Raw genomic sequence first — 24,779 nt, forward strand, 5'->3', positions numbered from 1 at the left:
AGTGACTCTTTGATAATAATGTGACATATTTAGGTATGACTTTCTGCACATCAATATACTGCAGCAATACTACTACCGTAAACAGTCCCACAATCCCATTCTTACCACCAAATAATTGGAACCTATCACGCACGAGGGTATTTGTCGTCCAAAGGGAAGGACACGTGTCTCTGGCTTGTCAGGATACTAGGGCAAGGGAGGTGTAGGCTGGATACTACTAAAGAATAGGACTGTGACCTATGAGGGTAGTTGAGGCTATGACTCAACTGTGTGACTTGTTAACTGTAGTGAAAGTTATTCAACAAGATCCATAGCTGGGGAAAAGTTAAAAACATAACTATGGAATTGGGCACTATTTATACCTTGCAGAATCCAGGGTTTCCATTGTTCTGCGGGTTACGGTTAGATTTTACGGTTGGGTCTTACGGTGGGATCTTACGGTGGGATCTTACGGTGGGATCTTGCGGAGAGGTCTTATGTAGATATTATGTAATCTGAACTTTAGTCTTACATAATCTAACTTGATACTTATGATTCATGACAGAACTATAAATAGAACACTAATCCATTATGATGTGTTTTGCTTTTACCTCAGCTATAGATGTTGTTGAGAGATTTTCAATACAGTCAACAAGTCACACATTTGAGTTATAGCCTCAACTACCCTCATAGGTCACAGTCCTATCCTTGTTCCAGTAGTATCCAGTCTACATCTTCCCTTGCCCTGGTATCCTGACAAGCTAGAGACACGTGTTTGTTTCCTTTGGACAAGAGATACCCCCATGCGTGACAGTCCTCTGGTTATTTAGCAGGTAAATTGTTATTGAACACAACTTACATGGTACCAGAGTCTCTCAAGTAAGTTCTAGTCAGAGGTTCACCTTGTCAAGATATGTCAACAGCTAGGATGCCCAAAGTGTGTCACAGGAAAGCTAAATAGGGAAGGCAGGACAGTATAGGCAAGAGTGTTGCTATAGCGCTCAATAAGGAACAATGTTGTCGGAATGCAAGGATATTATTAGATAGAGAGCTCAAGTGGTACTCAGCTCTGTATAGGTTTCAAAAGGGAGAATAGGCATTGTAGCTTCTGAAAGAGACCGGAATCCAATGAGATATTGTCAAGGCATAGGGAGAGACAACAAACGAGAATTTATAGGGAGAAAACTATGAATATGATAAGTAGAGTTCTGTATATAGATATATATCATATCTTTGGTACTCAATAAGGGTAGAAGTTGAATTATCAATGTCCTTATTCTAAGTTTAGCTAAGGTAAACGTTGCTAGGTAGACTCATCTCATGAGAGGACATACTTATTGGCTACAATCAAAATTCACTACTCAAGAAGTTGTATCTTAGTTTGCTGACCTCTTGTGTCTAATTTTGGTTAGTCACAATCACATTGTCCCATTCATTAGCCTCTTTGTGTTGTCTGTAAGTACTTCACCATTGGAAGTGGCTTGATTTGTACATGTGTTGACAAAATCGTGACACCGCGACAGTGTCTGGCAGATATATACACATTAGATCGCTTGTCATCATACTTGACTACCTGCAGCTGTCTTTCTCCTAACTCCATATGTGCCACAAAAACATAATAAGTCTGCAAGCGGAGATCTTTGGATTGTATGCTTCCCAGCCAACAGGAATGTGATTTGACTTCAGAAGTCATGAGGAAATTGGGACACAGCAGCCAATGAATATATTGGTCAGGCGATGGCACATATGCAAATACTATGGACAGATATATACCAGGAAACGTGGTGAAAGAATGTACAGTGCACTATGGACGGAAGGGCTGATGCTATGTCAAAGTCACGCAGGGAAGTTACGCTGCAGGTTCGGCGGAAGCTGTGAAGATGTGAGGGAACCTTATGAAATGGCGTTGTTGTTCTTCCGGGATTGCAAAGGCTGCCTGGGTACGGCGGAGGGTCCAGAAGAAGGTGTTGAGTCACGCTTTGAGGTTGTCAATGCCGTTGTCGAATCACACGTATTGAAATGACGGACCCGATCCAGGACAGATATCGATGATGATTGTCGATAGCCTTTTCTCGAGGAGATTGATGATGATTCGGCCTCGTTGGCTTGTGGTCGCATTGTAAGGAGCGATGCTCTGTTTAGCTGCTGCGTCTGAGCGCTTTGACACGACGACGACGCATGGCTCTTGGCGGGAGGCGACGTAAGTACAGACGGATCCGCAAGGGTAGCCCTATCTATGGAATTTCCTGGGCAGGTCTGTGGGTCAGCTGATGGCCCGAATCCGTGAAAGCACGATTCCAGACGACCGATTTACCTGGTCGAGAGACCATGTCGGTATTCTGGGAAAGACGATGAATCTCTTCAGCTGTTTCTGACGGTCGACTGGGTAGTTGAGTCAGAAACTGACCGGGGCGGGGGTATTTGTGCGCCGAGCCACGAGTCGGTGAAAGCACGGTAGGCTTCTTGGCGATACTTGATTCAACCTGGTCATAGCAATCCTGGCAGGATGGAGTGAGATCAGGGAGCACCGTTGGAGGGTTCTGACGAGAGGGGAGTCTTCCACAAGCTAAAGCTGTAAGCGAGACGACCGAGGGCTTCTAAAACGTACTTGCGCATCGGAAGCACTTGGCGTGCCATTTGTGACCCCTGACACAGATGTGACGACCACCCAGGCCTTCCTCTCTGTCACCGATAATGGGCATCGCACAGGCATGGCATGAGCCAAGGGGAAAGACCGTTGTGTAGCACCCTTTACACAATGTATCTCCTGTGAGCAGAGGAGGACAGTCGGTGCTGACAGGTAAGTGAAGAGTCTCCCGAATACGCAAACTCACCGAGCTAGGTAGATTTTCATCCCTGATTTGATATCGGTACCGCATTTTCTGCACTGAGGGTGCTGTATCCTGTTATCCAGAACAGAGCCATATACTACCTGTCAATGGTCTGCCATTTCCATTGTACTCACCTCTTGCCAGCTCGGCGTCCGAAGCAGATGTCAAGGCAAGATCAAATGTTTCGGTCCGCGAGTATGACGGTCGTACTGGCAACGAGCTGCTAGGAGTAGTGGGAGGCGCGGTACGCCTTAAGGGGGATGACGGTGTATTGGGTGTCGTGTATCTGGCTGGTCAGCGGTTCAAGAGTTATGCAAACCTACTTTTCCGCCCATCTGTCTGGACTTCCTCTCTTTTGAGATGAATTCAATAGAGCTCGAACGGGATTGTATCGGTCTAGACATCATTTGTGAGTAGGATACATGTCACATTTTGTCACGCACCGACCGCTTTCCCCGAACATTTCGAGCAAAGACTACCCAGATCTGATATCGACGTCCCGCAAAAGCCGCAAACAATCATCGGGAAGCGAGTGAAGTGGCTATGTGTGACGAAGTGGACGAACATGATCGACTTGATTGAAAGGTAAGTGAGATGTAAAGAAATCATACGCCATTGCGCCTGTCACCGTGGGAAAGTACCAAATACGCTGTTGATGTCATCGCACTCGCTCTTCTTTAGTTTGTTTCATCTTATCACAACGTAAATCTTTTTCCTTAAATGACAGGATGGACGAGTGTAAGCATATCTGCTGATTCCCTTGGGTATATAGCTGATGGATTTGCAGTCCTCAAGGAACTGCAAGCGCTACCTCAAGATTTGAGTGTGTTCTCTCCTCCTTTAATTCCACCTGAAAACTTTGATCTGTTCAACGATAATCTGCTTGGCATTCTGAAAGCTCAAGGATCTGCTCTCGCTAGACACACAGTCCTTCAAGCGGCGGTATTATTGCCCCCTCAAGCTGTGTGGTCGGCGGTAGCGTTGAAATGGACACAAGAAGACCACGCTGTGGGAAGGGACGGAATTGTAAAGTACTGCATCAAGGCATTGTCAGATGGGACTTTTGACGCGGATGAGTGGTTGAGACTGCTGGCCGACGAGTACACACAAGACACACTCAAGGAGATTTTGATGCTATGGAGTGAAAACAACTTTGAGGTGAGTAAGTGAGTTGCAACATCGCTGATGATCAGACTTTTCTCAACGCTTGCTCGAAAGCGTACGCGTCTCCTATTTTACGAATACCGATCGCTGTACTATTGATCGAATCACTCTTGGAATCGCCCTATGATCCATCAGCCGCCCCTGCATCTTCGACCGTTATGGCGAGAATAGCCAGCTCGTCATTTGTAGATATCCTACTTTGCAGTCTTGCTTTAGACACCGGCAACCGCCTCTTCAGTATCAATCTTCGACTCCTGCTCGCTTTCCTTCCCTATGCGCCTCTTGCTCTCACCCCCAAAGTGCCTATGATGGCGATCGTTCTTGGACGAGCTATATCGTGGCGAGATCGACCGTTTGTCGATGCCGATTCGGCTGGCAGAGATGGTTTCACCCGTACGCCTGAGCCAGCGCTGGATTGGTCCGTTGCGACAAGTTCCATGGAGCTCAAAGTGGAGATGCCGGAGAATCTGCAACCACGGCGAATCGCCCAGTTGTATATTGTCGCTTTTTACGGTGCTTGGCCATCAAACGTCATTGCATTCGTGCGAGACCCAGTGTCTTATATACGCGGGAAAAATGTGCTGCCTATCTACGCCGTGGACTGGGACAACGTCTGGCAGCCGGGAGTTTTGGCCACCAGGATGGAGCCATTAATCCGAGACTTTCGTTTACACCCTTCGTTGGTCGTGTTCACTTCGACAGCGGAGCTGGCGGATGATAAACGATGGGAGAAGGTTGACGCTGCCGAGTTCATTGCTCGTTCGCAAGCGTTGGCCAATCCCGATCAACAGGGGTCACCTCGAGTCAGTCTCCTTGATGAGGATGATCACGCTGTTATCAATGGTGACTCTTCTGGAGACCTGCTGGAGAAGGAAAACGAATTGCTACGGCTGGAGGCCAAGTTCACCAACCGAGTGCGGAAACAGTATCTCCATCGTGAGTTGAGCTATTGACGATCAGAGCTGAACATAGATATCGGCCGACTTCATAGGACATCACTGCGATTGAACAACGACGAGGCCGAGATTCATAGTTTCGTGAGTCTCACAGGTGCAGCAAGAGCTGACGGGAATTAGGTGAATCGGTTGAAATCGCAGGCGAACCAGATTGCGGACCTTTCCGCTCAACTGTCACAAGCCCGTACAGAAGGGACGCAGAATCAATCAAAACACATGATCTGGCAAACACAACTGCGGAACAAGGTCGCCATGTTTAGAGAGGAAAAAGCCAGCTGGCAATCGGAAGCTGCTCGTATCCGCGCCGAGCTCAGTGAAGCGCACGCAACCGCAAAAGCCCAACGTGAAGAGCTGGCAGAGGTTAAGAATGAGTGAGTGGGATGCTATAGCATGGCTAACGATGTAGGCGATTTAAATTGCAAAATCAGTTGACCGAGGCGGAGCCCAAGATACGGCATATCCAAGATTATGAAACGAGGATGAAGCAGCTGACAGAGTCTCAGCGTCTTTGGTGAGTGCGATTTCGAGGGTGTGGCTGATGTCATAGGGATGAGGACGTTCAACGTTGTAATGTTGCTGAACGAGAAGTTGAAGTGTATCGGGGGAGGTGTTACGAGGTGAGTGGGGAGTTGTGTGACTAAGCTGACTGGTAAGCTTGAACAAATGCTCCGTGCAAGTCGTCAAGAGACTACAGATCAGTCGCAGGCTATCATGTGAGTGCGATGATGTATATAACCACTGACTGGTCTAGTGCTCTCGAACGTAGGATATCACACGGAAATTTTGATCCCACACCTGTCCCGCCCAGACCGCTGGGGGTTACGCAGGATCTAGAGGTATATATTAGATTGCTGGCGGAGGCGAAAGCTCGTACGGACAAATTGGAGAGGGAGAACCTTGAGGTGAGTGAGAAGTGCTGGAATTGTGCTGATGCATAGCTGCGTGACGAGCTTGAAAATGTGCCCAGAAGTGTCGAAAATAGAAAGGACAGGTCGTTTATGTTCAATGACGTCGTTGTAGAATAGTCATGTATTGTGTGTCTCGTTGTGTGGAAGGACCCTTTTTCAAAAAGGTGTTTTGCAAAGTCGCCCATAACGCAACGTCGATTCTTCCCTTTCATCAATGTAAATATGCGCGAAATATGAATAATAAGGATACATATTATAGCGTGCTTGGAGTAGAAGAGGATGTGGAACCAGTTGAACGTAAGTGGAATTGGCGAGGTCAGACTGACGGTCAGTTCGAAAAGCATATCTCAGACTCGCTGCCAAACGCCATCCAGACAAATGCTTGAACGATCCAGACGCCAAAGAAGCCTTTCAGACATTGCAAGGTGGGTCAAGGAGTCCGGACCAAACTAAATACCTGCAGAGGCTTACGAGACGTTGTTGGACCCGGAAACAAGAGAAGCGTATAATGAGAAGCTGGAACGTTTGAGACGTCCAGCAAGGCCAAGAATCTTTCAACCGCCCCCGTTTCATCCTCTGTACGAAGTACCGTTTGTCGTCCCGCCTGAAGTGATCTGGCTGGAGATGCTAAGGATAAAGATGATTCGGGTGAGTTCATATATACATATCAAGGCTAACATCGTACACAAGATGCAATATTGGAGACCACCCCCTCAGATGTCTAGAGATCATATGCAAAGACTGATGATGGTGCATGTAGCAAGTATGCGATGGCTGGAGATGAATGCCAGAAGGAGTCGATGATTAATGTATTGCTTGCTCCGTGAGGTCGATCACCTAACACGTCAGCACCATGTCTCGTTTCGTCGCGCACCTTTTGTATATCTGGACGTTGTTCTGGGTCCACCACTAGCATAGAATCGATGAGGGAGACGAACTTTGGCGAGTATCCACCGGGGTGTCTATATCTTCCACTACCCACGGCCATGGCTATGGAAGTTCCGTCGATCTCAAATGGAGAATGCCCATAGGCGACGGCGAAGAGGGTACAGCCGAGAGACTCTGGATTAGCGCTGTCGTGATATGTGACTTACCCAAATGTCAACTTTCTCATCTAACATTTTGCCAGTTTTTACATCGAAAAGTTCTGGTGCTCTGTATGGCATGGAAGAATGTTCGCTGGCGATGTCTTGTTCTAGTAGTGCTTGCTGCCTCGTTTCCACCGTGATTTGTGCTCTACACCTTTCAGCTTGGTACGAGCATGGAGACTCACTTTATGGTTGACCCAAAATCCATCAGAATCGGGCTTCCGTCATCCGCAATCATGATATTTCTGACATTAAGCGTTGTTCGTTACGGTTGCACTCACGCTGGCTTGATATCTCGGTGGGCATAAGGTATCAGCTCTCCCTGTTCTGCGTTGGCGAGTTCCTCGTCGTGGTCGAAGACCGGCTCTGCTACCAAAGGATCGTCTTCTCGAGTGGGAGGGTAAGATGCGGAGATGCCGGAGAGGTGGTATTGATGCATGGCACGAACACTGCCATCAGCGAGGTTTTCATACCGTTGACTCACGCTAGGCATGTCCCGAGAAATAGCTCCAGTAGCTTGCGTTCTGGCATGCGGTTGCCGGTGACCGAGGACGAAGCGATGATGTCTTGAAGATTGCCCCGAGAATAGTATGGCAGGAAGCTGAGATTTAGCGAGGATTTTAGCGGCATGACATACAGATAGATGATCTTTCCCTCTCCCCCTTCATCCTGCACTACAGCCGAGTCCAGAATCTTGATGATGTTGGGATGGCGGAACCGTCTGTACGCTTCGACTTCGCGCATCGCTTCTTTTACCCCTTCTTGACCTGAAGTGATTAGGATTTTTTTCAGAGCGTAGAGTCGGCCGGATGAGAGATCACGGATGAGGTAGACGAATGAAAAGCCTCCTTCTCCCAGTAGTTGTTCGATTTTATAAGAACGACCATTGATTTTGAGAGTAGCGTCGCTGCAAAGATGAGCGTACGTCGGGTGGTGTGACTCACGGTTTGCAGATGCACTACTGGTCAGCATTGTTCATGCATTGCTACTCACTTGTGTCAGGGTTAGTACCGCATCACGAGCATAAAATTTGAATCTGTCTAGTGCAATGGCCAGGTTGTCGCTGGAATTCGTGTTCATGGTGATGTATAGAGGAGAAGTGAAAAACTCGCGTTTGACGTTTTACCTTTTATTGCATTCAACATGTCCCGACCGCCATTTCCCAGTGGATGGTCGTCCATTCCGCTGAGTCTCAAAAATCTCACTCTTGTCAATACACTCCCCGTTGGTCAGTCTTTTTTATGGCATAGGCATGCTGAAGAGTTTTCACGAGCGGTAGATGATCCTCCGCGTGTGGTATGTCTGCGACAGTTGCAAGATCGACTTTATTATGCCGCGATCCATTTGACGAACGACGCTGCGAGGCTGGACAAGGAGGGAGGGTTGACGCATAGGTGGATTCAGGAATACTTTCAGCTCGACAAGTATCCCGATTTGGAGACGATGTATGCGGATTGGAGATTGAGGGATCCAGAGCTGTTTGGTAAAGTCGAGGTGAATGAACGGGCGGTAGGAGTTAGAGTCGTTCGTCAGGATCCATGGGAGTGTCTCATAGCGTGAGTGTGTGGATGGGCTGCACAGCTGATGTAACAGATTCATCACATCTACAAATAATCATATACCAAGGATCACGTCGTTGTTGCACCGTTTCTCACATGCATTCGCTCCGCCAGTCATGACCCTCGACAATCCCGATGATACTGGTTTCACGACCTACCACTTGTTTCCTTCGCCTTCATCACTGCCTGTGAAACTGGAGACTCTGCTCCGCGAGATGGGATTTGGGTATCGAGCTGCGTTCATCGAATCGACTCTGCAGGCCTTGCGGGAAGAATTCAAGGATGACGTGGAGGGAGGTCTTGAGAGCTGGAGAGGTATGGACGTGAATACAGTTAGAGAAAAGCTGGTCGCTTTGAAGGGTGTTGGCAGGAAAGTAGCAGATTGTGTCATGCTCATGTGCATGGACAAGGTGAGTGGAAATTATGTTGCATCGCTGATACATAGCCATCCCTTATTCCTATCGACACGCATGTAGCTGCGATTGCAGCGAGACACTCTAAGTTTCCATCCCGTCTGCGCAATAAGCCAATGTCGAAGCAGGTGTACGAGGAAACTCAGGCGTTTTTGCTGGAGAAATGGGGTCCGATGGGAGGTTGGTGCCAAGCAGTCATGTTCGCGGCGGATCTACCCATGAAGGCAAAGGTGACGAAGATTGCGGTGAAGAATCTCAAACGGACTAGAAGTGGGACCCGAATTGAACTCAGAGAAACGATAAAAGTGGAAGAGAAATGATGTCATTGTAAACCCTGTATATAATTAAATCTCCATGATGAGTTCTTTCATGTCTTGATCATCGTCGCAATGCTGCAATCAGCTTCAGACATTTTGGCAACCACTTGGTCTGCGATTGAGGTAGGTAGATTTGCACGAGTGAGCTGATTATAGGCATCCGTGTCGGTTATTCTCGTCTTGGTATACGGCTTTTTCGCGCGAAAATTGAACATTTTGTCGCCGGAAGGTGAAGAGGTGCGTGAGGTGTTTTGTATATTGCTGACTAGTTCAGAATGCTTCGAAGTTATGTGTAACGATATTCCTCCCCGCGTTGCTATTCTCTGAGATTGGACCTCTTGCATCGTGGAGTAATCTCAAGGATTGTAGGTGTATCGGGGATGTGCTACGCTGACGACAGACTGGATCATCGTGGTTTACGCATTGGTCTTTCAACTCATCTCGTGGGTGTTTGGGATTATTGGCGTGTTGATTTTTCACATGCCTCAATGGATCATGTGAGTGGGCGCTGTGTGGCTTTGCTGATGATAGTCCTTGCATGGTGTTCAACAACGCGACCTCCTTGCCGCTGCTCTTGATCACCTCGTTGGGCAATAACGGTACACTCGCGCCGTTGCTGAGGGATGGGGACAAAATTGATGGTGTGCTCAGTCGAGCGCAGGTGTATCTATTAATCAATGCTTTGATTTGTAATTTGACGAGGTTCACTTTTGGTCCAAGTGAGTGGCAACACATGGTTCAAGCTGATGATAGTGATGATGAAATCGAAGGGCAATCATCCCTGGTCATTCTCTGAATCACCTCATGCAGTCAAGCAGATTAAGCAAGTCATTGGAGAGTCTCATGAAAGCACCCCTTTGATCGGGCAGATGGAAGAGGGCGGGAGAAAAGGGTGGAGAATTGCGAAGATTATCAAGAACAGCGTCGCTGGGTTCATGAACCCACCGATGTATGGCGGGATCGCTGCGGTTGTTGCAGGGGTGATCCCGTTTTTACACAACTGGTTGTTCAACAAGGGAGCGTGGCTGAGCCCGTGAGTAGAACGTTCAGGCCAGAGCTGATGGTTAGGTTGTCTGAATCGATCGAGAAGATTGGCAAGCTCTACGCGGCATTACAGATGTTAGTTATAGGAGCGCATTTGAAGTCAAAGAAGGGATCAAGACCGCCGATCGTGCCTTTGATTTACCTTTTTGTTTTTCGGTTTGCCATCATGCCGGTCATTTCGACGAGCATGGTCTGGGGGATTCGAAAAGGATTGGGTGGGAGGGTATTGGAGGATCCAGTTTTGGTGAGTGCAGTCATGTGAAGCTCGCTGACTTTAGGATTTCGTCTTGATGATCTTGCCCGTTGGCCCACCGGCACTGACCTTGGCAGCAGTGAGTGCAGCGGCGTAAGGGACATTGCTGATCATGTAGATTGTGGAGATGTCAGATGCCGGTGAAGAAACGGAAACAGCAGTAGCGAAAACCATTGTCATATCTTATGCGCTCACTCCGCTCATCAGTGTAAGCGTGACTGCGGCTTTGCATATTGTTCAGAAAATGTATTAGTCTACCAGCTTGATTTGTGTACGCCGGGTAATTCCCCATTCAACGCTTTTAATCGGAATTGGAACTGCACGTTAGCAATGATCGAAGCTTGATCACTCACCCTTGCAAGGCCAAACTTCGACATGACTCCCCTTGCCTTTCCAGTCTCCCAGCATCGACTCTTCACTGCTCCCAGTCTTCCTTCTCCTCCATTTAACGTGTTTAATCCGAGTTGTGCTTTGTGTCGGACAGTAGGTGGTAATGTGGTGTTCCGTGCTACGAATAGATACGCACGTCGTTGCACCTCAAACTGTTCAGCCGAGAGTCGTTTTCGGATGTCTCGAAGGACCTGTGCTTTGGCTCCCATCGTGGTGCGTGAGGTATGATGTTGAAGCAGGAGATGGTATTTTGGTTTTTTCAGATGTGAGGCAATGGATTGATAGGTCGAATCCATGGGTGACCGTGGGAAGGTAGTCTAATGGAGCTCGCCGCTGTAAGGAAGTGCCACACTCACCTTTTTTCTTCTCGCGCGTCAAATAGTCGATCCGGAAATCTAACCAATCTGACAGCTGTCAATGGTGTTCTTTCAGGCCACTATGTGACATTTACGAGAAATTTTGCACAAAAAATGGCCGGTAGCTTAGGTGATGAGTGTGTATTTCTGTGGTTGAGTACGTCGCAAAGAAGTACCTCGCATGTCACCACATATAGTACAGCGGCGAGTAGCACGTGGAGGCGAGTGTGGCGGGTTCAGACACAGGTTTACTCGCGCGCTAAACACAGGGTGAGTCCAAGAACCGTTTAAGCATATACGTCATTCACAATTTACGTAATACACCCTCGCCGTTCGTGGGTTCGTAAACGTCCCTGTAACCCTGTGCTCTTTCCTGTTATTGTCATGTCCCATCACAATCAATACCTCACGACCACGACCACCATGCTAAACTCGATATAACCATGACTCTGTCACCTCAAATCCTCACACCGGTGTCTGACCGGTCACACGAACCCCCATCCCTCACCATAGGCTCAGACGGTGATTCCCAACCGGTATCCCTCCTCACAGCTCTCATCCAGTCATCTGACAAAAAGCCGTCCGCTTCGACCCAATCGTCCGCCCCTTCCACTGCGTTCTCCAGCCCTCGTGGCCCAAACCATGGTATACTGCAACAGTCAAACCCAGCCATCCTTCGACGCGATAGCAACGATCAAGTCGGACTTGGCTTGGGCGGTGTAGAAACACTCAAAAGTCGCTTAGAAAAAGTGGAAGAAAAGAGAGAGCGGATTGGATGGGCGGATGCAGTTGATCAACCGGTGCGCTGAAAACCCCAATAACGAAGCTAACAGTTAGCGGCTCAAGTTTGCCGTGGCCCAGCAACCTACATCTACATCCCCCGAGAGCGATGACGAAGGGTACCAAGAAGACTCGGAAGAAGGGTTCGACTCTGACAATTCCCAAGACTCCCAAATCGACCCACGATACCCCTTTGCCCGACCTACCAATTTTGACCGCCCGCGATTCATCGGAGCGACCCAACTGCCATCAAAGACTCCAGCGCCAGCTCTACTACCGCCACCTGCTCGCCGGGGTAGAGGCCATATCAAGGTAGACGAAACAGCCCACGACAAAACTTGCTCCCGTCATCGCAGTCCTCCGCCTGCCCGATCACGCTCATCCAGCGCACACAAAAGCTCTGGCCGACTATCCGATGCCGGACCTCGCGACGGACGCGCCGGTAGCCCAATGCCTGATCCAATACCCAGCGATGAAGAGGAAGACGAGGAAGAAATGCACATCCCCGCTGGAGGCTGGCGCAGCGACGACGCGGTATTCTACGGACCAAACGCTCAACACGTCAGACCGATCCGACGTCGTCCACGTCGCCATAGCTCGGCGCTGAGACCATCGGTATTTGTGGATTCCGATGATGAAACGCAACCCAGCGGCGGGATCGGCGATTTTCTGCGGCGTGCTTCGGAACACATACCTGGTTTCAGGCGTCCCTCTTCTGGTCTAAATCGTGTAAGCTCAGGTGCCAGCGAATCTGGCTATCCCCATTCAATTCCCCAAGCGGCGTGTCCGCCGGCTTTGGACAATACACCTGCCATGGCCCAACAACCCTTCACAAACGATGCCACCGGTGGTCTCGCGCACCGTTTAGAAACCGCATTATCGTCCTCACCGGCGTCTGCTGCTGTCTCTAGAGTAGCATCGGTGAATATGCGACAGGAAATGGTTCCTGCCGGACCAGTCACTGCTCAGCCAATACCGAGAGTCCACGACGGCGAGCAACTAGGATGGACCGAAGAAGCATTATTAGAGATTCGAAAGTCGAGAAAGGATAATGGTGTATAATATAAAATACTGTAGCAAATATGCATAGGTGTACTCTTACGTCTACTTTAGGCTCTAGGTATTAGCAGCTGCCAGATGGCCAGTGCGATGACGAGAGTCGTCCCCAATCCCCCACCTCCAAACGCAGAGATCCAGTGATACCAATGACTACGCTGTCAGCTAATGACAACACCTCTAAACTCACGTTTGCTTCACCGGGACCAGCTCCCTTGCCCCACTCTCGGCACTCTCAAACCGCTGATTCTTGTAAAACCTTTCCATCCGGTGTTCCTTCTCCGTCCAGACACTCCTGAGCCAGAGCTCGAATGCTCGAGACTCCTCAGGTGATGCTAAACCCGTATCTGAGGTGGTTGAAACCAGAGAAGGAATGCTCGTGGTGAGATTCGAGTACAGGTGAAGGTGGATATGAACGGTAGGAGGGGGGACCGAACTATAAAACACTGAAAACAGGCCATACCTACATCATCAGCAATCGTCACCATAACAAACTCACCAGTCTTGCGGATATTTCCCATATGGAACCCCAGGGTAGCCGATGGTCACGTCAAGTAATTGCAGATCAGGAACCTGTGGCAACAACGTTCTCAGACAAAAGAGGATGCCGGTAGAACGGGGGTGAAGCATGGTAACAAAATCAGGCTACCCGTCAGCGCACTCGAGCTACATTCACTCACCACTCGCTGTTTATCAGCGTACTTTACGCTCTTAACTCTCTCCTCATCACTCGTGATAGTCCCTTCTGGGAAAATCAAAAGCCACAAAGGCGTCCGCTTTTTCGTCGGAAGCAGAGAGGAGCTCTCCAAACTGCCTTCATTGCCGGACTGAGTCTCCTGACCCAGTTGAGTAAGAGCCAACGTCAGGTTATCCCGATCGGCTGCCCAAGACCGATTCATGAAGATAAATTTGAAGAAACGCTAATGTCAGCTCAGGTAACATTGCCTGAACTTACCATACCCCACCCCACCACGGGAACGCTCTTCAAGCTCGCTTTGAGCAATATAACAATCCCCCTCGAGTGCCCGGCATAACAAGCCAGAGTCCACAGATACATCCAATCCAAATACGCTTGATGATTCGACATGACCACGAGCCGGTCCGGCAGATTGATCCTGGTCATCTGGCCATGATGGTCTCGCTCGACTAAATTGGCGATGGACGGGGGAGCATCGGTGGTCAAGACAAAGGACGTTGGTCCGAAGAGCAGGGTGATGCCAATCACTAACATTAGCGGAAGGAACATGCTTACCACTTACGCAAGCGCCCATATCCATCCTTGGTCCAATCAATCGCTGCTTCAAACAATCTGCGTCCAACGAACGGGATGAGTAAAAGGGGGACCGAAAGAAACTGGGCCGAATTGATTCCCAGCTGCGCTAGAGTAAAGATGAGTGGGAAGAATATCTTTGACGTCCATGGTCCATGAGGCGGTCTTTGAGCGATAGGTATTGTATGCAAAGGCCTTTCTGACATGTTGGATAAAGTATGCAAACAAAGAGAAGAGAGATGCTTGAATTCAAAAGCATACGAGTTTCGCGTATCGGCTATCTCGTATATTCCGGTTACATGTTACATGATATGCATACTTTTCGATTTTTACGATTATCGATCGAATTTCGACGCGGCTATATCCTGTCAACAATGCTCTACCTTGTTCACTCACCTCGACGACTCTTGTGACTCCCGGCATCACTTCGATGGTTGATTGCTGTCGCAGCTACTTGAGCTGTAGGACGAGATCTGGCTGGATGCGACGTATGGTGGGATCTAGCCTAAGGGGTGAAAGGTGGTGCGATGAACAAATCTCTCCATCCTCATACCTGTCTCATAGTACCATAACCTCACCTCGTAAAACTCACCGCGTCATAGCCACCACCAAGTCTTGCCAATTCTCTTTCTTTATTCTTCAGTCCACTCAAAGCTTGTCCCAGTTCACTCTGTAGACCTGAAGTAAGTAAATCTCCACATCAGTTGCACTCACTGCCGATCTTACGATTCGCGACTGAACATCAGCCATCGTCTTTCAAGGAAACCCACCTGCAAGCTCCCCGTTGGCTTTTCATCAGCCGAGTCCATACTTCGAACTCACCGCTCCTAAGCTGTTGTTCCAACATCACCGCTCGCTCCTGACTTCGCTTCAAGATGAGATTTTGAAATGCGCTGACGTGAGCGCAGACCTCAACGGTATCACCCACTTTTCATGTGACATTTGATAGCTCCAAAAGGCGATTGCTCGCGAGGCGATGTCGACTATTGTGGGGGGTGCAAGACCGGCAAGAATGGACTGGAGGTCAGTGAGATCTATGGTACAAGCTCACCGTTCTGAATTCCGTTGGATCCAAGTGGGTTAAGACGATATCGTTACTACCATCAGCGAAATGCCTGAAAGAGTTGACTTACGGTCCACAGAAAGCGTGCTCGCAAGCGGGACAGACCAAAGCGGCGGAGAAATACTCGTTTGCACAAGAGACTCCACTTCAGTCCTCGTTGTTGCCTCAAACAACTTACCACAGAAGATATCTAAAACATCAGTCTGGGACGTACAGCATCACTCACGAGAGCAGATAGTGACGACCACCTGCCCTTCCGCACTAAGAATTACTCTACAGTTCAGATTGTTACACCTCGTTGAGCTGTCACTGGGAGACATGATATTTTCAATTATTGGGAAAGATACAACTTGAGCAGAGAGAAGAGAGAGAGAGAGATGATGGCGGGTGATATATGCACTGTCAACCAGTGGACGACCTCCACCATGTGGAGGAATTACCATTTGCGGTAATTTCTATGATTTCCCCCCACTCCACCCCACTCCACCCCACTCACTGATATCTGTTTAATGACAAGCGTTGATCACGACAGCCTCATGAGACTTGCCCATCCCTTTTCAGGATGATGCTCAGATAAAGGGGACATTCGATAATCATAGCATGACTCTGTGCCCTTCCTACCACTGCTTGTACAAGAGATTGCACTTACACCACTCCTGTGGATGTGAAGAAAGGCATCTTCCGAATGAATCCATTGTATCGATGAAAGACGATATATGGTATCTTGGTATACAGCTCTGGTTTGGAGACATGGCCTGCAGATATCCCTTAGTGCAGATGTCTTTCGATTGCAAACCGAGGTGAATGCGGCAGAAATACGACCCGTTCCGTTATACATTAAACAAATTCCGAAAAGTAAAACCTTATAGATCGATACAAATCTTCCATCCATTCTTCACACCGTTTTACAAATCACTTCAACTGAAAAAACTTGTCGAGCACCTGAGAGAAAGTCTGCACGGCTTTATAGGTCTCCTCATAAGTGGCAATGGAGAATGACAACCGGAAGTAGCCGTAACCTGGACCCCCGATGGCGTGTTCACCACCACCGTCAAAATACCACCCGGGCGCGAATAGAACCTGTACATCAGCTCTATTGTAACAACATGTACTCACTAAATTATCGGCAAGCTCAGTCCAGAGCTTTTGCACAAGGACATGAGTCGCATCTTCACCTTTCTTGACGAGATGATCATAGTCCGGGTGCTCGCTGACATGTACTCCCAGGAAGATGAACATACCAGCTACAACAAATCAGCTAAACTCAAATTCAGTGGTACTCACCCGTCGGAGGTACGAAAGTGACAAGACCAGGCCCGTGAAGACCTTTCTTCTCGTCCCAAGCGGATTGAGGCTGTTTGGAGTAACAGGTGATAGTCTTACTTCCACTCGGAAATAATCCTTTGCTTTGGTCAAACTCTAAATGGAATGTATCTTCGAACGCATCGCATATCCAAGTCTTTCGCATATTATAAGTCGCCTTGATACCTCGAAGCCATCGAATATAACCTTCAAAGCCCCATTTCTCGAGCATTGTCGTCGTGAGTGCTGTGGCGAAACCGCTCGGTGCTTGGGTTGAGGTCTCCGAGATCCGAGTCAACCTTTCAATAAATTGTGGGTTGGCAGTGATCCATCCCAATCTTGATCCGGGAGCAGAGGTCTTGGAGAATGTCTTAAAGGTCAGCCCTATAAAAGACGGTCCAACTTACATCCATTCGAATGACTCGACCCTCCGTGTCAAAGTAGAGGTAACTGGGCGGGAGTGCTTTGATGAATGCCGCATTCCCGTCAGATCCTTCTTTCTTCTCGGCTTCAGCGAGACGCTGAGCAAGGATTGACTTGTCGGATTTGCTACCTTTGGGTGTCCACTCGCCGGTGTACTGAATGTCAGCGGTGCGAGTAGCACATCACTCACCAAGCAGTAATAAGGTTCGTCCTCGCAGATGATCACGTCTACATGTCAGCGATATTAACATTCTACCGTACTCACCATATTTACAGCAGATATCATAGAGTTTCTTCTTCCTATCATCCATCATAGTCGCTCCGGTAGGATTTTGTCCAGTAGGGACGGTATACATGATATGAGGTCGTCTCTTACCCCTCTTCTCCTCATCCCATCCACCGAGAACCTCTTCCAGATGTTCCGGAGACATACCTTCCGCATCCATCTTGATAGCAACTGGCTCGCATTCATAGGGGAGGAAGGAGTTTACGGCCGATGGATAAGTCCATTCCTCCACTAGAACAGCATCGCCCTTTTCAGCGATCAGATTGATGATCTTTGACCATCCGTCCGTATTTCCGACATTGACCAAGACATCCCAATCTGCGTATGCAGGCTTATATACCTTTGCTACATACTCTCTCAAGAAGAGTGGGAGAGCAGGAGGACCAGTCGCCGCCGCATATTGAAGGGAAGTTGACAACTGGATGGTGGTTGGAGTCGGGTTGGGCACATACTTGGGGATCGTGAACGATGTTGTAGGTGAGGCAGATTGAAAAAGCCAAGAGAGCAACGATTTACTTTTCTTGGGAACCCGAGGAGGATCAAGGGGGAACGCGTCATGCGCTAAGATGGTAGCCGACAAAGTTTCGAAAGGGAATACTTGAGGGTGAGGGATACCTAAACATGAGCTACATTCCACTTGAATTTCTACCCACCTCCTGCCATGACAATCTAAATACGTTAGCAAGAACCTTCGTGATGCTGAACTCACCATTCCTGGAACCCCTTGGTATTTATAAAGCTCCTTGAGCGTACTGGCCAGTCGATTCTTGCTGACTTGATTGAGATGGCGAGTAAAGTCCTGCGCCTTTGGCAATGACGCCGACGCATTGGAAGCGATCTCTGTAGCAAATTCGTAAGACGAATCCATGTTGTGGTGACAAAGTACAAATGTATGGATAAAGAGAAGAAAAGAAGAGAAAGCTGAATCAGCGATAATCGATCGATGCTAGTTTTGTATGATGATCCGCAACGGGAATTTCCACATTTCTTATCTTTTCATCGGTTGAACCCGACAATGCACCATATGGTGTAATCCCAAAATCACCCATAAATAGATGTGAATGCAAATGCATGGTATATCACAAGGTTCATCGTTTACGCTTCTCCCCTTTCACCACTTTCTTTGGAATCGAATTCTTCTCCCACTCAGCTCGTCCTCCGCCTTCCCACATCAACTTGAGCCATGACGAGCATTCCTCTTTCGTGTCTAAAGGGTGATCCAATTGCCATGCGTTGAGAGCTTGTCTGATTGTCTGAAGCAAAGGAGATGGTGGAATAGAAAGTAGTTGTTGTAATTCGGTACCCTATCTATCAGCTCAGTCTTTTCGTCATGCACATACATTCAGCAGTAACGGCTTGTCTATATCTTCCGGTAATCCCAAAGCCTCAATCTTTCCCCTAAACCGCTCAAACTTCAACGCCGTATCTTCTGCGTTCTGGTCCCATTCCCCGTTCCATTGAGGCAACATCGCCATGACCGTGGCCCAAGTCAGAGACCTTCGCCAGGGTCGTACATTGGGGTTCTGCATCCAAGTCCCGATTTCGGATCGCACGTTCGCGTCGGGATTAACGAGTTTAGCGGCTTCAAATAGATTTGTAACACCATTCTTTATCTCAGTTGAAAGCTGCATGTCAGCTTGATTCATACACACAAGCACCCACTTTTAAACCCTCGCTTATCACCACCGAGGCCGCAGGAAGCTCTTTTCCTTTTCTTTTCACCGTCATATCACTGAACGGCGTTGCTGCTGTGGCCAACCAAAGCATCTCGTCAACAAGGAATCGACTAGATAAGGCTGAAAGGATTTGTGCCGAGGCATAGGCAGATTCCCTTGGCGGATTTACGTCGCAAGCAAAGACGTGTGAATGAAGACCAAGATCATTTATCAAAGTCATCGCTTTGAAAGGATTCTTCTGTACCATCTTTGAGACTTCAATTCCGATACGTTCTTTCGAAACCTTTGTAGCGATAGCAGCCTGTTGATCAGCTCAAGTCAAAACTGCAAACTTACCTTTACATTCTCCTCTTTTATTGCATCCACCACTCCGCTATTTATTCTGAGATCAAAGCGGCTGGCAAACCGCACACAGCGCAGAATCCGCAAAGGGTCATCTTCGAAAGTCTGTCTTGGAGGTAATGGTGTACATGCAACCTTGTTCTGCAGATCGCTCAACCCACGTCCCGTAAAATCCTCCACTTCCCGAACATGAACGTTGTAGAACAAAGCGTTGATGGTCAAATCCCTGCGCAAGGCATCCTCCAGCGGGGTTCCGGGTCGCTGACATCAGCTTTGACGAGCAAAGGGTCCAACTCACCACCTGAGGAATCCTGCTGTCGGCATACGTCTCACTTCTAAGCCCTACGAAATCACATTCCAAGCCTAGTATTCTCGTGGTTCCGGTTTCCAAATGTTTGCTTTGTTCTGGATTGGCTGCTACTTTCCCCACCGAACCGGTAGCAACATCCTTTGTCTTCAAATAGTCGACAAACTCTACAGCGAAAGCATGACCAGATGGGATAGACAAGGCGATGTCGAGATCATGTGATGGCAGTGTGAGAAGCTGGGTATCAGCTCAAGTCGTGTGTAAAAATCTCACCTTATCCCTGACCCAACCTCCTGCAATTCTGCATTCCACTGGCGGATTCAGTCTTCTTGCGAAATCATCCAACAGTCCGACAAAGGTCGTCTCGACCTCGTTGAGCGCTACTGTCCTAGCCATTCGTTGAGTTGAGAATAGTCGGAAAAGTGATTTCATTAAAAGTGTGAAGGAAGAGAAGAGAGAGAGTTAAAAGTTAAATGAAAAGTGAACGACCTCCACTTGCTTTCACCTTTTTCCAACACCAAGAACAGATGAAAGATCTTGGAGTTAAAAGCTGATCAATTGCAGCAATGTGGGAGATGTACGGATCAGAAGGACCGGCTGCAGACCGTAGGGCGATATCTTCTCGCTGATTCATGCATCCAGAATAAAAAGAGTGCAATTGTGATCAGTGTAAGGTAAATTGCGACGGGTTAGATTGTTATCTACTGTGGCAACCTATGCAGTAGGGTAGATACATCAAGTAGCTCTGTTGGTATGTTCTGATGGTACATGTGTGCCTCTGTGCATTCGTAAATACTGACGATGCAATTGAAAGGGGAAGATTAGTCAAGATAGATGGAAAGGATCCCTAAGTTGTTCCCCTTATCTTCGTCATCAGCGCGTTTGATTCAACCTAATTTCATGGCTTTCATCATTTCATCTTCCTCTTTCATCTTTTACGCTTTAATCATTCATCCAGCACCTACCTGTACCGTTGTATCGCTACGCATATCATATAGAGCAAACACAACCAGTGGTCAGCTTCTGTTCACGGCCCGGCACCCATCCACCACGTCTATACCGCTGTACATCAGATCGTTGAATTGCTCAACTTTGGTCAACTCGCGGTGATGCGACGGAGCATATGTGAGTCTCACAACCTACCCACTCGAAACTCCGAACTTCCTCGACTGACTCGGTGAGACAACAATTTAGCTGTCTGATCATGTCGAAGCTTCAACTCTCAGGTGTGTCACCAAAACAGACATCGCCGTCACCTACCTCCATGACCTCACCCCATTTCTTACACCCAAATCTACCGGACCCTTCATCATCTTCGCTACGCCGCAATACATCTCGCTCGTCACAGCATGAGGTGTCCATACCTTCACCCCGTCCTCCCATGCCCAACAGCTCAAGGTCAAGCTTCAAGGTAGTCTCACGGCATAATTCTGTGAAGTCAAAGGCTGGTCATGGGAAAGAGGTATCCAACCAGTCACAGCACAGTGAGGACGGTGTCAAGTCTCCAATGTCAGAGAGCAGCAGTGTTGAAGTGTAAGTGAACTAATCTGGATCAAGCTCACGCTCGATAGTATCGAAACGGGTGCGGTACGAGTGCAACGGGATCAGGAATCAGGTCGGTGGATGGTCAATCAATATAGGGTAAGTCAATCTACTGCAGCTCTGCTGACAGGTAGGTGCTTCACGAAATCGGTCATGGTACCCATGGAAGAGTACGGCTCGGGGAGGATCTGGGTGCACAAATCGCTCTGGACGAGGGCGAAGATATCGGTCTGGGGATATCTCAACGGGGGCCATACTATGTAAGTTCCCCTACATGGTTCCCGAGCTAACTCTAGGCAATTAAAATCGTGGATCGAAACCCCAAGAAGAAGCGTCTAACAGGTCTTGGCAGGCAGAAAGGAATGAAGACGGGCCGAGATGGAGCCAAAATGTTAAATGAGACCGAGTGAGTTTAACCACCCTGGAACCCTTGCTGACCATACATCAGAATCCGTAAAGAAATTGCTATATTCAAAAAAGTCAATCACCTCAATGTCGTTCGCATGAAGGAAATCATCGATGACCCAGACTCTAGCAAGATTTACATGATCATGGAGTGGTGCGAGAATGGTGAGATCCGTTGGAAAGAAGGAGAAGGCAGTCCAGCGTTGACTGTCAGCGAGACACGGAAAATATTTCGGGATACGTTATTGGGATTGGAATATTGTGAGTCCCACTATCCGCTAAACTCTGCTAATTCCCCAGTGCATCATCAAGGAATCATTCACCGGGATATCAAACCTAGCAATCTGTTGCGAGCTGCAGACAACACTGTCAAAATCTCTGATTTTGGATGCTCTCATTTCTCAGAAGCTCTGCGAGCTGCTGCCGCACTTCCAGGTCCCGAGGGAGATGCCTACGTCGACGACATGGAACTCGCCAAGACAGCTGGCTCTCCCGCTTTTTTCGCTCCCGAGATGTGCTATTCTGGCTTGGACACTGAAATAGCCCAGCGCAGTACCAGCTCGCCGCAAAGCACTCCGATGAACGAGGTTCCCTCCTTCACGCTTCGACCGCCTTCATCCGCGGAAGCACGACCCAGTCAATCTGATCCTTCTGGCCTTGGGAGTGGAGTACCCCTCGGCCCTACCCTCAGCAATGACTCAGCCTTCTCGCGAAGGCCACCTTCCGCTCGTTCACACTCTTCTTCTGCCACCATCAGTCGACGTGAAAGACTGCCAATTACCAACGCTATTGATGTTTGGGCGTTAGGTGTAACTCTATATTGCCTGTTATTCGGCAGAACTCCCTTCGATGCGCCAAACGAGTATCTCCTAATGCAGGTGATTCCCGTACAAGATTACATCGTACCTCCATTCATGGGAAAAGATCGCATGCCGACGGGGACAGGCGGTCTTCCAGCATCAGAAGAAGCGAGAGAATGCCTAGATCTGCTGAGGCAGCTACTAGAGAAGGATCCGGCGAGGAGAATACCTTTGGAGCATGCAAAGGTGAGCTTGAATCGCTACCTTACGTCGCTGACATTTAGAAACACCCGTTCACCCTTCGAGGTATCTCGGACCCCGCATCATGGCTTACCAAGACCGATCCACATACTCAAACCTTTGTCACAGTCTCCAATGATGAGGTAGATGCAGTTATCACCAGGTCGACCGGATTCCGAGATCGTTTCCGAAAGGGAATTAAATCAATCTCCCACAAGCTTCAGCTTCTTGGGTCGACAAATCGGACGCGGAGTCGAAGCATCGGAGAGAATGATAGTCCCGGAGAAAATCACGGTCAGCAAAATACCCCTCGAAGCTCTAAATCCCATAACCCTGCAACCCGTGATATCACCCCAATGAACAGCCCACTACCTCCACCTGCTGGCATGTCTCGTCGTATATCATCGCTCGGCACGACAGTGCAGACCGGAGACTCTTCACCTTACCCTCAAGGCACCTCTCCAGTCGTTTCCACTCACACATCCCCCGAATCTGGCGATGAGAACTCAAACCGTACGCCATCCGTCACATCGATACATTCAGCTGCGGGTCGAAGCTACAGCGTCCAACAACGACCGTCCAACCACCTGGTGCCCCCTGCTCCTTCGGTAATGGTCCCACTGGCCGACGACTCACCCCGTTTGGCTCGGCCTACTGCTTCAACAAGCTCATTGGATAAGATAAAATCCGGCTCGGACCTTTCGCCTAAAGTCAGTCTGCGCCGACAAGGCTCAGGTGATGCAGAAGACTTGAATCGACAACGTCCTCGGTCTCATAGCAATGCCTCGAGCATAAGCAGCAAACTTGCCAGACTACTTCGAACCGGAAGTCAACGTTCGCGCCGTCCCCCTGATAAAGAACTACTCGCTGCGTCAGACGTGGAAGAGTCAGGTATCGCCCCTTCCGCTGCTTCATCTTCTCCGGCAGATGTGCTCGGTCGAATCAGCTTGGATGAACCTCCTCGCCTGCCTTCAGAAACGTTTGAATCAGGTTCTTACTCGTCTCAAAGAGGTTTCGCACCAAGCCCTGAGCGAGGGATGTGGAATTGGGATTCTCGTCTTCGTTCCGGCCCTATGCGTAGGAACTCGAATTTGAGCGAAGAGTATACTCGACCGATAGATCGTGCTTTGGATGAAGAAGAGGTTGATTGGAACGGGCCCATATCCGACGATGACGATTATGATGAAAGTTCCTCATCCTCACGGCCAATCCCACCCAGTGCGCCCAACTTCACTCCCAGCTGGCGGAGAAATTCCCGTGACACCCTTGGCCTTGACATCCAGCTGCCTACCGCTCAGCCGGTCGCCGTCACGCCATCACTCGATCCAATACCCGACGGATCTCCCTTGTCCAACCTCTCTGTACCTCCGCGACCAGCTCCGATCAGTATTTCTTCCACCGATAGCATGCAATGTACACCGTCACGAGCCAGTTCACGATTATCACAATCTCCATACCGATCTACCTTTGCTGGCGATCGAGCTAAAAGTCCTCTGGGTGTGCCAGAAGATAGTCCAAGGCGTCTTGCTTTGAGTCGTCAGACCAGTGCATCGATACTCGATGACGACGAAGATGAAGGTTTGGCTATATCCATCGGGAGTAGGAGAGGTAGAAAAGGTTCCATGTTGGGACGTCGAGCGGATGATTAATGTATTTGTGTATTTTAGAGCAAATAGACCTGTATATCGTCATGCATATATCATAACGGTAGTATTGCCAACTTCAGTCATTGCGACAATGTTCAGAGCCAAGATTCATAGATACAGCTGATACATAAAAGGAAGTTTATAACATCAGTAATTCGGTGCCAGGAGGAAAGACACATATCCCTAAGAACAGCTACGAATGCTTACGAAATCTACCAAAGTATAAACTTTATTGACATTATGGAAATATAGACAATATGTTTATAGACAACCAGCGTCTGCGCTATGGCTACGGAAAGCTATGGAAGACTATCATAGGCTATAAAACGAATTTCGTTGTTTTTACATATATAATTAAAAGATTTGATGTTCTGGGTATATTG

The 24,779-nt window shown here is 48.5% G+C and overlaps 10 protein-coding genes across 10 annotated transcripts; 4 read left to right on the top strand and 6 right to left on the bottom strand.

Annotated features, from left to right (window-relative positions):
- Nucleotides 1–3,530: 3,530 nt before the first annotated feature.
- IL334_004126 (uncharacterized protein) lies at nucleotides 3,531–5,305 on the top strand (the record flags this gene model as incomplete). The annotated part of the gene is made up of 4 exons (XM_062935849.1): nucleotides 3,531–3,972; nucleotides 4,029–4,899; nucleotides 4,966–5,011; nucleotides 5,072–5,305. 4 exons carry the CDS (start codon nucleotides 3,531–3,533, stop codon nucleotides 5,303–5,305), a joined length of 1,593 nt encoding a protein of 530 aa, XP_062791900.1.
- A 1,254-nt stretch (nucleotides 5,306–6,559) lies between these two features.
- Nucleotides 6,560–8,006, bottom strand: IL334_004127 (uncharacterized protein; the record flags this gene model as incomplete). The annotated part of the gene is made up of 4 exons (XM_062935850.1): nucleotides 6,560–6,847; nucleotides 6,933–7,074; nucleotides 7,208–7,527; nucleotides 7,920–8,006. 4 exons carry the CDS (start codon nucleotides 8,004–8,006, stop codon nucleotides 6,560–6,562), a joined length of 837 nt encoding a protein of 278 aa, XP_062791901.1.
- Nucleotides 8,007–8,069: 63 nt separating this feature from the next.
- On the top strand, nucleotides 8,070–9,218 carry IL334_004128 (uncharacterized protein; the record flags this gene model as incomplete). The annotated part of the gene is made up of 3 exons (XM_062935851.1): nucleotides 8,070–8,482; nucleotides 8,553–8,895; nucleotides 9,045–9,218. 3 exons carry the CDS (start codon nucleotides 8,070–8,072, stop codon nucleotides 9,216–9,218), a joined length of 930 nt encoding a protein of 309 aa, XP_062791902.1.
- Nucleotides 9,219–10,766: 1,548 nt separating this feature from the next.
- On the bottom strand, nucleotides 10,767–11,111 carry IL334_004129 (uncharacterized protein; the record flags this gene model as incomplete). Its single annotated transcript, XM_062935852.1, has 1 exon — nucleotides 10,767–11,111. The coding sequence occupies one exon, from the start codon at nucleotides 11,109–11,111 to the stop codon at nucleotides 10,767–10,769; it is 345 nt and encodes a 114-aa protein (XP_062791903.1).
- Nucleotides 11,112–11,701: 590 nt separating this feature from the next.
- On the top strand, nucleotides 11,702–13,100 carry IL334_004130 (uncharacterized protein; the record flags this gene model as incomplete). Its single annotated transcript, XM_062935853.1, has 2 exons — nucleotides 11,702–12,058; nucleotides 12,120–13,100. The coding sequence occupies 2 exons, from the start codon at nucleotides 11,702–11,704 to the stop codon at nucleotides 13,098–13,100; spliced, it is 1,338 nt and encodes a 445-aa protein (XP_062791904.1).
- A 489-nt stretch (nucleotides 13,101–13,589) lies between these two features.
- IL334_004131 (uncharacterized protein) lies at nucleotides 13,590–14,570 on the bottom strand (the record flags this gene model as incomplete). The annotated part of the gene is made up of 4 exons (XM_062935854.1): nucleotides 13,590–13,667; nucleotides 13,775–13,974; nucleotides 14,050–14,240; nucleotides 14,347–14,570. The coding sequence occupies 4 exons, from the start codon at nucleotides 14,568–14,570 to the stop codon at nucleotides 13,590–13,592; spliced, it is 693 nt and encodes a 230-aa protein (XP_062791905.1).
- Nucleotides 14,571–14,752: 182 nt separating this feature from the next.
- On the bottom strand, nucleotides 14,753–15,211 carry IL334_004132 (uncharacterized protein; the record flags this gene model as incomplete). The annotated part of the gene is made up of 3 exons (XM_062935855.1): nucleotides 14,753–14,869; nucleotides 14,957–15,042; nucleotides 15,187–15,211. 3 exons carry the CDS (start codon nucleotides 15,209–15,211, stop codon nucleotides 14,753–14,755), a joined length of 228 nt encoding a protein of 75 aa, XP_062791906.1.
- A 1,128-nt stretch (nucleotides 15,212–16,339) lies between these two features.
- IL334_004133 (uncharacterized protein) lies at nucleotides 16,340–18,306 on the bottom strand (the record flags this gene model as incomplete). Its single annotated transcript, XM_062935856.1, has 5 exons — nucleotides 16,340–16,542; nucleotides 16,712–17,087; nucleotides 17,137–17,250; nucleotides 17,343–17,380; nucleotides 17,427–18,306. 5 exons carry the CDS (start codon nucleotides 18,304–18,306, stop codon nucleotides 16,340–16,342), a joined length of 1,611 nt encoding a protein of 536 aa, XP_062791907.1.
- A 220-nt stretch (nucleotides 18,307–18,526) lies between these two features.
- Nucleotides 18,527–20,159, bottom strand: IL334_004134 (uncharacterized protein; the record flags this gene model as incomplete). The annotated part of the gene is made up of 6 exons (XM_062935857.1): nucleotides 18,527–18,691; nucleotides 18,779–18,961; nucleotides 19,101–19,397; nucleotides 19,451–19,682; nucleotides 19,755–19,798; nucleotides 20,037–20,159. The coding sequence occupies 6 exons, from the start codon at nucleotides 20,157–20,159 to the stop codon at nucleotides 18,527–18,529; spliced, it is 1,044 nt and encodes a 347-aa protein (XP_062791908.1).
- An 808-nt stretch (nucleotides 20,160–20,967) lies between these two features.
- IL334_004135 (uncharacterized protein) lies at nucleotides 20,968–24,399 on the top strand (the record flags this gene model as incomplete). Its single annotated transcript, XM_062935858.1, has 3 exons — nucleotides 20,968–21,296; nucleotides 21,475–21,565; nucleotides 22,975–24,399. 3 exons carry the CDS (start codon nucleotides 20,968–20,970, stop codon nucleotides 24,397–24,399), a joined length of 1,845 nt encoding a protein of 614 aa, XP_062791909.1.
- Between the last annotated feature and the right edge of the window lie 380 nt (nucleotides 24,400–24,779).

Source organism: Kwoniella shivajii, chromosome 5 (assembly GCF_035658355.1).
Source record: "Kwoniella shivajii chromosome 5, complete sequence".
In the NCBI taxonomy this organism is placed as follows: domain Eukaryota; kingdom Fungi; phylum Basidiomycota; class Tremellomycetes; order Tremellales; family Cryptococcaceae; genus Kwoniella; species Kwoniella shivajii.